A 12,092-nucleotide genomic window follows, 5' to 3' on the forward strand; every position below is an offset into this window, starting at 1 on the left:
AGCAAATTCCCAGAACAAGTTTTGAGAAAGATGATTCAGAGCTTTGCAGAGGATGAGGAAAGGGGAGAGCTTGCGGATCCTTGCTGCCACCAGGACTGGCCTGGGGGCACGTGGCAGGCAGAGGCAGGCTCAGGTGCACAGGGAGCCTGGGTGTTGGGGCTCAGGGTCTGCTCTGAGCGCCCCAGTGGGCACAGCTCAGGTTGATCTCTGAGGGCAAATGATGAGAGCTAAAAGGCAGCAGTGTGAGTGCCAAGAATGTGTGCTAGGCACAGCACATGCATGATCCTGTATGAACGACAAGGAGAACAGGGACACAGGTGGACGGCACTGAGGCTACCTGCCGAGATGTGGTGCCTGGGAGGTAGAGCCAGAACCTGACACAGTCCCACTGCTTTTTCAAGGAGATGCAGTGAGAAAGCAAAGGCAGGGTCTTGGCAGGACCAGGTGTGAGAGGAGGCAAGGCCTCCTTGTGGTCCTGCTCCCAGGGGGTGGCATGTATCCCAGGCCCAGCAGCCTCCACTGTGGCCTCCCCGGCTGCTGCCTGCTCCAACTCACTCGGGGCTGCTCTGGGGACCCAGGTGCTTCCTGACCCACTTTTCCTCTTTCCTTTTGACCCCAGGTCCAAACTCTGCCCTGTCAATCATCCCAGGGGCTCCTAGGCTTCCCTACCTGACTACTTCACTGGGGCCAAACCCCGCAGACAATCGTGGCTTAGGCTTGTCTGCCTCTGCACTTGGCCCATGGGCTACCTGTGAGCTTTCTCTTGTGTCCTCATTCCTTTAAGGGGGAATGTCCTCGGAGTTCTGTCCTTAGCTCCCCATTCCTCCAGTATGAGACAGGGACTAGGCTTGAGTCACGGGGGACTGTGCTGTGTCACGCCCTGCCATACTAATGGGACCACTCTGCCTGTTGATGGCCGTTGTAGGGCAGCCAACATTTGCCCTGGAGAAGCCTTATGGCAAACACCAGGCACCAAGGTGCACATCCCTGATGGATCCTGGGATCGGTTGACACTCAATCCACCTGCCTTCTGGGCCCTCTGGGTCCATGTGGCACCTGGAGGTATGGTAGACACTTTTTAAAAAATGAGTTCTGGTAAGAAGAAGGTGATAAATGGCTATTTGTCCACATTGGGACCCGGAGGGGAGGGATGGCATGCCCTTACATGGGACTCCTACCCCCAGCGGGGCAGCTGGCCACTCTGAGGGCAGTTTTGCACCTGCCTCCTGGCTGGAAAGTGAGTTCCCACTGTGCTGTCCCTCCCTGGGGCCCAGCACGGGGCCTGGCCCCACACCGACCTGAAGAGGTTGGTGGGATGACTGAATGAATTGACGCTGGGATGCAGCAGGGCCCATGGGCAGAGGCTCCATCCAGAGCCTGGGAAGGATGGGGTGGCCTTTCTGTGGCCCTCCGAATTGAGAGAGGTCTCAGAGGCCTGACACCACGGCTTTCCGTCCAGGGTTCCTGGTCACCCGCGGAGGGCTCAGAGCCCCGGTGGACTCGGGGTCCCGCCTTAAGGGGGGTGCCTAGGGCAGAAGGAGGAGGGATGTCGGCCCCCTCAGACCCGCACCCCAGGCCCTCCCCACCACCTTTCCTTCCCTCAGGCCCTCTGTCTTCCCAGTCGCCCCGCCCCCTGCCCCTCTGTCCTAGGCGCAAGTCTCCGGGCTTGGGACGCTCGCCGCCAGCGCCTGCCCGCCTGCCCCGCCCCTAGCCCCCCGCCCCCCGCCCCCCCGCAGCCCCTCCGTCCACTCTCGGCTCCTCCTTCTCTTCCTCCTCCTCCTACCCGGGGGTGGGGAGCCGGCTCCGGAAGCCCCGGCGCCCCCGCCCCGGGCCCCGCCAGCGCTTTGGAGACGGCTATCCGCGCGGGAGTGCGCCACGCGGGGCCGGAGCGCCTATTAGCCGCCAGGGCCTCGGAGCGCCCCGACCACCCCTGAGCCCCTCTGGCTTCGGAGCCCCGCAGCACCCCTTCCCGGGTCCCCTCGCCCACCCTAATCCACTCTCCCGCCCTTTCCCGGATTCCCTCGCTCACCCCATCCTCTCTCCCGCCCCTTCCTGGATTCCCTCACCCGTCTCGATCCCCTCTCCGCCCTTTCCCAGAGACCCCAGAGCCCCTGACCCCCCGCGCCCTCCCCGGAGCCCCCCGCGCCCTCCCCGGAGCCCCCCGCGCGTGCCGCGGCCATGGCGGCCGTGCGCGGGGCGCCCCTGCTCAGCTGCCTCCTGGCGTTGCTGGCCCTGTGCCCTGGAGGGCGCCCGCAGACGGTGCTGACCGACGACGAGATCGAGGAGTTCCTCGAGGGCTTCCTGTCAGAGCTAGAACCTGAGCCCCGGGAGGACGACGTGGAGGCCCCGCCGCCTCCCGAGCCCACCCCGCGGGTCCGAAAAGCCCAGGCGGGGGGCAAGCCAGGGAAGCGGCCAGGGACGGCCGCAGAAGGTAAGAGCCCAGGGCAGGGCGGGGGTGTGGGGGGCTGGCATCTCAGGTGGGAACAGGGGGATTCGGTAGGGTCTGGCCACTCCCCAGTCTGCTAGGGGAGGAATGGCTGGCTTACTAATGCGCACGCGAGCCCAGATGCCTGGAGGGACCCTGTGCCAGGCCGAGGTCAGCGCTGCCGTGGAGGCACATCCAGCACCCGGGCGGCAGGGCCGCTTTTGGGGGCCGGTGGCTCTAGGGTTGGTGCTGTGGTTGTACGGGTCGCTTATCCCCATTCCTCCAGTACGCGACAGGTACTAGGCTTGAGCCACAGGGGACTGTGCTGTGTCACCCCCTGCCATACTAATGGGACCACTCTCCCTGTTGGTGGCACAGCTTCACGTCGTCCCTCCCTCCTGCCTTTGCCCTCCTACTCCAGGAGGTCTCACGTAGGTGAGAGAGTTTCAGGTGGTGGTGAGCACAGGGCTTCAGGTGGTGGTGAGCAATGGGTGGTCCTACACTAGTACGGGAATTAGATAAGGTGATGCATCACCGAAGCATTTAACCCACGGCCTCTTGCATAATCAGTTGTCAGTAAATCTTAGCTGTTTTCATCGTGGCCCTCTGGAAGATGGCAGAGGGTCTTGTGATCTCTGTCTCCCACGAGATTCCAAGGCACCATCCAACATTCCTGATGTCAGCAGCCCCTCCCCTGCCACCCCAGCTCTAGATCTTTCCTGGCTGCTTCCCACACCCTGGGCTGCCTGTGCCCCTCCTGCCTCTGGCTCTCCTTCGAGGCTTGCTCTCCTGGCTCTGGGGCACCGCTCTAGCAGCCCTGCGTCCCCTGGCTGTCTGCATTTGGTAGCTTTCCTGTGTTTCTGCCAAACTTCCCTCATGCTCCCCACCTCTCATCAGGTTCTCAACAGCACTTGCAGCTCCTGCTTAGGGTCCTGGGAGGATTCCCATGGGGAATCCTCACAACCAGTCCCTGCTCCCTCTCCCAGACTCTGAAATGAGTGTGCAGCCACAAGCTCCCTACCTGTCCTTTCTGTCCTCTGTGTGATCCCTGAACCCCCCAGGACTCCCTGTCCTTCCAATCAATTCCAAACCCCTTACTTCTCGAAAGGAGACCACTTCCTCTTCTTTGGGCTTCAATACTCAACCAAGTGTCCCTTTTCTTTGAAGCTTTTCTTGCCCCGTAGGAGACCAGGGGAAGGTCTTGGGCCCTTGTCCCTTCCTTTGTATGGCAGTTGGCAGGGATGACCAGATGCTCCTCCAGGCCTGGATGGCTCAGTCACCTCTCTGCCCCTTATGTGCCCAGAACAGAATAGTGGAGGAGTGGATAGTAAGGAACCCCTATTGAGGTTTTGGCAGGTGGGGGGATGAGGGCCTCCCCCTGGGAACTGGGAACCCTACGCTCAGTCTTTAGAGAGGTTGAGATTGGTGGTCACAGCCCCAGACTTGCAGACAGAAAATCCGGGTCCGGATCCCAGTTTGCCACTTGGGCAAATGACTTAACCTCTCAGTTTGCTGATCCGCACTGGGAACTGACAAGAGTCCCTGTGCCCAGGTTCTGGGCATCTAGAGAGGGGCCTCATGGGGGCACAGAGCTGGCTCTGTTCATTTGACACGAGTCTGCATCTTGGACAGTGCCTCCGGAAAAGACCAAAGACAAAGGGAAGAAAGGCAAGAAAGACAAAGGCCCCAAGGTGCCCAAGGAGTCCTTGGAGGGGTCCCCCAGGCTGCCCAAGAAGGGGAAGGAGAAGCCACCCAAGGCCACCAAGAAGCCCAAGGAGAAGCCACCTAAGGCCACCAAGAAGCCCAAGGAGAAGCCACCCAAGGCCACCAAGAAGCCCAAAGAGAAGCCACCCAAGGCCACCAAGAAGCCCCCGTCAGGGAAGAGGCCCCCCATTCTGGCTCCCTCAGAAACCCTGGAGTGGCCACTGCCCCCACCCCCCAGCCCTGGCCCCAAGGAGCTACCCCAGGAGGGAGGTTTGTGCCGGGCTCCTCTGGGGTGATGGGGCTCTGACTGCCTGCTCGGGTGGAGGCAGGGAGTGGGAGGCAGGTTTCTGGGGCCCTGCTTCCTATAGACCTTCAGCTCCCCACTGGATGGGAACCTCACTTTTGCTATAAATTTCACAATTTGATTGGTGGGCTCCCTCAGTGCTGTAGCCTCTTTTGGGTAGGGAGAGGGCTTGGCAGCCTTTTGGGTGGGACCTCTGTCCCTCAGGCCCCTGCCCAGATGTCCCTGGGCTCTGAGCCCATGGAGTTCCCTCCTGCCTTCTCCCCGCTGGGGACAGCTTTGTGGTAGGGCCTCCAGCAGCACAGTAGGTTCCCCAGAAGGTGGGCCCAGCTCTCTGGCCCCATGAGATGCCAGCAGGATGCTGAAGGCCAGAGGAGCTCAGGCCTCCTTGGAGTGAGCTCGGCCTCAGGAGGGTGTCCACAGGCTCTGTGTGGGCTCTATGGGTGGCTGGTGGCCTGAGGCTCCCAAGGTGGTCAGAGCAGGCCTCCCGCCCACCTGCTTCTGGAACTCCTGTGTTGCAGGGGCACCCCTCTCAAATAACTGGCAGAATCCAGGAGAGGAGACCCATGTGGAGGCACGGGAGCACCAGCCTGGTGAGTGGCCGTCATCCGCCTGGCCTCGGGGCCAGCTGCCCTGGCTGGTCGGACTGAGGGCTTCCCCAGAGTAGGCCTGGGTGGGGTTGTCAGGCAGCTACCAGCGCTTTCCCCTCAGAGCCGGAGGAGGAGACCGAGCAACCCACACTGGACTACAATGACCAGATCGAGAGGGAGGACTATGAGGACTGTGAGTAGGGTCCTGCCAGCCCCACCTGGGTCGGACCCCTGGCCTGGGGGATGTGCCAATGGGCCCATCCCAGCCTTGGGCCCCACTCTGAGCCAGCCTCCCCCTCAGTTGAGTACATTCGGCGCCAGAAGCAACCCAGGCCACCCCCAAGCAGAAGGAGGAGGCCCGAGCGGGTCTGGCCAGAGGCCCCTGAGGAGAAGGCCCCGGCCCCGGAGGAGAGGATTGGTAGGATGGGGGGCAGGAGAGGAGGTGCCATGGCCACGGGCGCTCTGGCTCCCTCCTAACCTCCCCGCCTCCCCAGAGCCTCCTGTGAAGTCTCTGTTGCCCCCGCTGCCCCCTGACTATGGTGATGGTTACGTGATCCCCAACTACGATGACAGTGAGTACCCAGCACCCCAGAGTCTGAGGGACATAGGCAGGTGGGGGTCGGGGCTGGGGTGTGGTCAGGAGCCAGCTGGGGCAACTCACCCACCTTGCAACCCCACCTGTGCCCGTGGTTACCTCGCTGTTCCTGCTGTCCCTGCGTGCCCACCCCAGCCACTGCCCTGTCTCCTCTGCCCTCAGGCTGGTCTTTCCTTGGCCGCTTCCCTGGTTCCTGCTTGGCTGTGACCCCCGCAGGGGTGTCCCTAGGCACACACTCTGCCCTGTCACCCATGTGGGTTCCAGCCCTCCCAGTCCTGTGCTCTAACTGGCTTCCCGCTGGCTCATGGCCACTGCCCCACTCTCTTCAGGGAGCCCGAGGGCTTTTGCCTCCCTGTTGCTCATGCCCCTGCGTCCCTGGAGCCCTCAGGTTCCCTTTCCTCCTGGGTGGCAGCCCGTGCATTGCCATTTCCCTGCCCCCAGGTCCCCATCAGTGCCTCCAATGTCTCCCCATCTCACCCCCAAGCCCGCAACCCCAGGCACAGGTGCCAGTTGTCCCTCCAGGCCTTTCCCATGCCCTGGGCCTCGAGTCCTTTCCCCAGGCCAGATGCTCTTGGAAGGCCGGGCTGGTGACTTCAGCAGGGTCTTGCTCAGCTGCCCCTGAGCTCAGGCTGCTCCTGACTCCTGCAAGACCCTCTCCCAACTCAGCTGTCCCCCATCTCCCGTCCTCCTCCCCTCTGGCGCGGTCCTGTCCTGCTGAGCTCCTGTGGACCCAGGAGCTGAGGCCCTGCAGCAGGGTCAGGGCAGCCTCAGCTGGCTCTCCCTCCCCATAGTGGACTATTACTTTGGGCCTCCTCCGCCCCAGAAGCCCGATGCTGAGCGCCAGACGGACGAAGAGAAGGAGGAGCTGAGTGAGTGGGACCAAGGACTTCCCACACCAGGCCTGCCCTGAAGGCCACCTGGGGCCTGCCTGATCCACCCCACATGGTCCTCAAAGCCCAGAGCCAGGCTGACTGGCCCCTCCTACCTTGCACCTTCCAGAGAAACCCAAAAAGGAGGACAGCAGCCCCAAGGAGGAGACCGACAAGTGGGCAGTGGAGAAGGGCAAGGACCACAAAGGTGTGTGGCTGGGGCTTGGGGCCTGGGTCCCTGTGGGGCAGCATCTGGACTCCTGATTGCCTCCCGGGCCCTTGGTGCCATGTCCTCCCTTCATTGTCCCTAGAGCCCCGAAAGGGCGAGGAGGTGGAGGAGGAGTGGATGCCTACGGAGAAAGTCAGTAAGTGGGGGGCACAAGGGGGTGAGGGTGGGGGCCACAGGATGGGGGTGCTGGGACAAGTGACTGGCCCAATGTCACAAACAGGACCCAGGTCCCTGGAACCCTTTCCTACTCAGATTCTTGGGACCCAGAAGGGAGGGGCCCCGGGAGCCCAGGATAGCCTCGCTTGGCTGCCCCAGCCCTGGACCCCAGGCTGGCCTGCTTCAGGAGGGTGGCAGCTCCCCAGGGCCCCTAGTGGCTGGGCATGGTAGGGGGAGGACCTGGGGCCTTGGTGGGGAGTGAGGACCTCAGGTACCTTCACAGGTATCCCTGCAGGGCCATTGTGCAGACGGTCCCCATCTGGATGACATCTGTGGCTGCACCCTGGGGGAGCTCTACCTGTGATTTCACGTGTGTCCCCTGAGAGCTGGGCATGGTCAGCCCGTTCTCCAGATGGGGCAGCCGAGGCCCAGGGAGGGGAAGCACAGGCTGGGATTGGAAACAGCTCCTGGCCTGGCTTTGAGTCGATTCCAGGTGGGCTGGTGCAGGGCACCAGGGAGCCACCAGCTGACCAGAGCTGCCCTCTGACTGTGCCCCCGATGTGCCGGGAGTGGGCTCTGGGCTCCTTGGTTCTGGGTTTGGTGGAGGGAAGGATGGAGCTAGTGAGCCACCATTCTGGGGTACGCGTCCTCAGAGTGTCCCCCCATTGGGATGGAGTCACACCGTATTGAGGACAACCAGATCCGAGCCTCCTCCATGCTGCGCCACGGCCTGGGGGCACAGCGCGGCCGGCTCAACATGCAGGTGGGCATTGGAATGGGCCCATCTCCCAACTGGGATAAGGGACTCCTCCGCCCATGCTCAGCCTCCCCTGCCCCCTGGACAGACCGGTGCCACCGAGGACGACTACTATGATGGTGCGTGGTGTGCCGAGGACGATGCCAGTACCCAGTGGATAGAGGTGGACACCAGGAGGACTACCCGGTTCACAGGCGTCATCACCCAGGGCCGAGACTCCAGCATCCAGTGCGTGGCCAGGCTCATGGATAGTTGGCAGAGGGGAGTGGCTCCATAGGCATGGCTCTGTGTCCCATTAAGGAGATTCCAGTGGGCCCTTCTTTGGCCCAGCCAAAGAAGGCCAAAAAGATCAGTGAGGGACTCACCCTGCCCATCCCCACTCCTCAGCCTGGTCAGTCAGCTCCTGTGTCCTGATAGCACATGAGTTTAGGGACAGATCACCTGTCCATGGCTATGTGACGGGCATAGGACCCAGGCTCAACACCTGGGCCGTGCAGCACCACCCTGCTAGCTCTTAAATTCTTGGGGCTCAGAAGAGGGAGGCTCAGGCCACCTGAGGGCCTGGGAGGGGGAAGACCCTTGCTCTGACCACTGTCCACTCCACAGTGACGATTTTGTGACCACCTTCTTCGTGGGCTTCAGCAATGACAGCCAGACATGGGTGATGTACACCAACGGCTATGAGGAAATGGTGGGCACCATGCCCAGGCTCTTGGCTCTGCTCCCATTGTCTGGGCGGGGGGTGGGCTCTCAGAGGGGCTGGCAGTACTGCTCTGAGGCCTGCCTCTCCCCAGACCTTTCATGGGAACGTGGACAAGGACACACCCGTGCTGAGTGAGCTCCCAGAGCCGGTGGTGGCTCGTTTCATCCGCATCTACCCACTCACCTGGAATGGCAGCCTGTGCATGCGCCTGGAGGTGCTGGGGTGCTCTGTGGCCCGTGAGTGTGGAGGGCTGGCAGGGGCTCTGAGCGGAGGTGGGGTGCTAGGGTGGGCCAGCCGGCACCCAGCTAAAGACAACCCCGCCTCCCTTGCAGCTGTCTACAGCTACTACGCACAGAATGAGGTGGTGGCCACCGATGACCTGGATTTCCGGCACCACAGCTACAAGGACATGCGCCAGGTTGGGAGCATATATCCTGGGGCTGGGGGTGGGACCTGTCTGTGGCTGACGGGAGTGTATGCCTGATGCTTCTGTCACTGGGCCCAGTCCCTACTGGTTCCAGGGATGCTGGCTGTCCCTCACCTTAGGAAGGAGGCCAGTACCTGGGGGCTGCCTGAAGGGGTCATGCCTGTCCCTTGCCATAGAGCAGGCCCTGGAAGTGGAAGGGGCATGGTCAGCGGGGGACGGATTGCATGATTGATTCCACGTCCTCCCCCTCTGCCCCAGCTCATGAAGGTGGTGAACGAGGAGTGCCCCACCATCACCCGCACTTACAGCCTGGGCAAGAGCTCACGAGGCCTCAAGATCTATGCCATGGAGATCTCAGACAACCCTGGGGAGCATGAACTGGGTGAGGGTCTGTGGGGGCCAGCAGCTGGCCTCTGCTGCTGATGTGCAGAGCTCACTGCCTCCCGCCTGTTCCGGAGCCTCTCTGGGGATTCTGGCTTGTCTTACAGGGCCCTAGGAGCCCCAGCTGTCCCCCAGACCCTCGGGTATGAGGTGGGTCTGGGTCCTTCCTCAGCTGCCCTGGGCCTCGGGAGACTGAGTGCTCACTGAGGCTCCCGCCCTTGCAGGGGAGCCCGAGTTCCGCTACACTGCTGGGATCCATGGCAACGAGGTGCTGGGCCGAGAGCTGTTGCTGCTGCTCATGCAGTACCTGTGCCGAGAGTACCGCGATGGGAACCCACGTGTGCGCAGCCTGGTGCAGGACACACGCATCCACCTGGTGCCCTCACTGAACCCTGATGGCTACGAGGTGGCAGCGCAGATGGTGGGTTGAAGGGTGAGGCTGGCCAGGGTCCAGGCAGCTGGGGGTTGTGGGGGTGTGGGTAGCCGATGCCTACCCTGCTGGCTCCCCACAGGGCTCAGAGTTTGGGAACTGGGCGCTGGGACTGTGGACTGAGGAGGGCTTTGACATCTTTGAAGATTTCCCGGATCTCAACTCTGTGCTCTGGGGAGCTGAGGAGAGGAAATGGGTCCCCTACCGGGTCCCCAACAATAACTTGCCCATCCCTGAACGCTACCTTTCGCCAGATGCCACGGTGAGGCCACAGCCTGGCTGAAAGGGCAGGAGGGAGCAGCTGGACCCTGGGGTCCTGGTGTTCTGGGCTTGGGGATGGGGCTGACGGTGCCTGAACTCCAGACGCTGAGGCTCTGGGGGTTGGGGGACAGGGGATCGTGCGAGTACTGGTGTGAAGCTTCATGGAGGGTGATCGGGCTAGGTTGGGGATAGCGGCCGGAGGCTGCAGCCCTGGCCTCACACGTGCTGGCCACTCCAGGTATCCACGGAGGTCCGGGCCATCATTGCCTGGATGGAGAAGAACCCCTTCGTGCTGGGAGCAAATCTGAACGGCGGCGAGCGGCTAGTATCCTACCCCTACGATATGGCCCGCACGCCTACCCAGGAGCAGCTGCTGGCCGCAGCCATGGCAGCAGCCCGGGGGGAGGATGAGGACGAGGTCTCTGAGGCCCAGGAGACTCCAGACCACGCCATCTTCCGGTGGCTTGCCATCTCCTTCGCCTCCGCACACCTCACCTTGACCGAGCCCTACCGCGGAGGCTGCCAAGCCCAGGACTACACCGGCGGCATGGGCATCGTCAACGGAGCCAAGTGGAACCCCCGGACCGGGAGTGAGTCAGCCTGGGAGGGGCTGTGGGCGGGGCCTGGTCCGGAGAGGGGCTGACTTTGGGTCTGTATCTGTCCCCGGCCAGCTATCAATGACTTCAGTTACCTGCATACCAACTGCCTGGAGCTCTCCTTCTACCTGGGCTGTGACAAGTTCCCTCATGAGAGTGAGCTGCCCCGCGAGTGGGAGAACAACAAGGAGGCGCTGCTCACCTTCATGGAGCAGGTGGGGTGGCTAGGGCAATGCCTGGGGAGAGGAGGCTGCACAGGCTCCTGGATGGGCGGGAGGGAGCAGCGGACCACATTGGACCTTCCTGAGGACCAGCAGCCCTCACCTGCTTCCCTAGGTGCACCGCGGCATTAAGGGGGTGGTGACGGACGAGCAAGGCATCCCCATTGCCAACGCCACCATCTCTGTGAGTGGCATTAATCACGGCGTGAAGACAGGTACCTAGTGTGCACACCTTTACCCCATCTTTCTGAGGGAGGACCCGCCAGAGAGGGTGGGGGCTTGGGGAACTCAGCGAGCAGGTAGTCTGGGGAGCCTGGGGGCGAAATTCAGAGGGAGGGCGGTGCCTGGGGGCGGGGCTCAGAGGGGGAGGGCGGGGCCTGGGGGCAGGACTGAGTGGGAGGGTGGGGGCCTGGGAGGGGCGCTCTGGGGCAGCCGGATCGTTCTCCCTCCGCAGCCAGTGGTGGTGATTACTGGCGAATCTTGAACCCGGGTGAGTACCGCGTGACAGCCCACGCGGAGGGCTACACCCCGAGCGCCAAGACCTGCAATGTTGACTATGACATCGGGGCCACTCAGTGCAACTTCATCCTGGCTCGCTCCAACTGGAAGCGCATCCGGGAGATCATGGCCATGAACGGGAACCGGCCTATCCCACACATAGACCCATCGCGCCCTATGACCCCCCAGCAGCGACGCCTGCAGCAGCGACGCCTACAACACCGCCTGCGGCTTCGGGCACAGATGCGGCTGCGGCGCCTCAACGCCACCACCACCCTAGGCCCCCACACTGTGCCTCCCACGCTGCCCCCTGCCCCTGCCACCACCCTGAGCACTACCATAGAGCCCTGGGGCCTCGTACCGCCAACCACCGCTGGCTGGGAGGAGTCGGAGACTGAGACCTACACAGAGGTGGTGACAGAGTTTGGAACCGAGGTGGAGCCCGAGTTTGGGACCAAGGTGGAGCCCGAGTTTGAGACCCAGTTGGGGCCTGAGTTTGAGACCCAGCTGGAACCCGAGTTTGAGGAAGAGGAGGAGGAGGAGGAAGAGGAGGAGATAGCCACTGGCCAGGCATTCCCCTTCACAACAGTAGAGACCTACACAGTGAACTTTGGGGACTTCTGAGATCAGCGTCCTACCAAGACCCCAGCCCAACTCAAGCTACAGCAGCAGCACTTCCCAAGCCTGCTGACCACAGTCACATCACCCATCAGCACATGGAAGGCCCCTGGTATGGACACTGAAAGGAAGGGCTGGTCCTGCCCCTTTGAGGGGGTGCAAACATGACTGGGACCTAAGAGCCAGAGGCTGTGTAGAGGCTCCTGCTCCACCTGCCAGTCTCGTAAGAGATGGGGTTGCTGCAGTGTTGGAGTAGGGGCAGAGGGAGGGAGCCAAGGTCACTCCAATAAAACAAGCTCATGGCACGGACTGCTCACATTCTGAGGTGTCA

General features: G+C 62.5%; 1 protein-coding gene across 1 annotated transcript; it reads left to right on the top strand.

Annotated features, from left to right (window-relative positions):
• The first annotated feature begins 1,785 nt into the window (after window positions 1-1,785).
• On the top strand, window positions 1,786-12,070 carry AEBP1 (AE binding protein 1). Its single transcript, XM_003318390.6, has 21 exons — window positions 1,786-2,431; window positions 4,058-4,399; window positions 4,952-5,023; window positions 5,142-5,213; window positions 5,322-5,438; window positions 5,515-5,592; window positions 6,407-6,484; window positions 6,615-6,692; window positions 6,796-6,849; window positions 7,523-7,632; window positions 7,715-7,854; window positions 8,233-8,317; window positions 8,421-8,565; window positions 8,662-8,747; window positions 9,015-9,138; window positions 9,362-9,558; window positions 9,650-9,829; window positions 10,067-10,418; window positions 10,500-10,639; window positions 10,761-10,860; window positions 11,100-12,070. The coding sequence occupies exons 1-21, from the start codon at window positions 2,179-2,181 to the stop codon at window positions 11,765-11,767; spliced, it is 3,471 nt and encodes a 1,156-aa protein (XP_003318438.3). The 5' UTR covers window positions 1,786-2,178; the 3' UTR covers window positions 11,768-12,070.
• The last annotated feature ends 22 nt before the right edge of the window (window positions 12,071-12,092 follow it).

The sequence above is a fragment of the Pan troglodytes genome, chromosome 6, assembly GCF_028858775.2.
Source record: "Pan troglodytes isolate AG18354 chromosome 6, NHGRI_mPanTro3-v2.0_pri, whole genome shotgun sequence".
NCBI lineage: Eukaryota > Metazoa > Chordata > Mammalia > Primates > Hominidae > Pan > Pan troglodytes.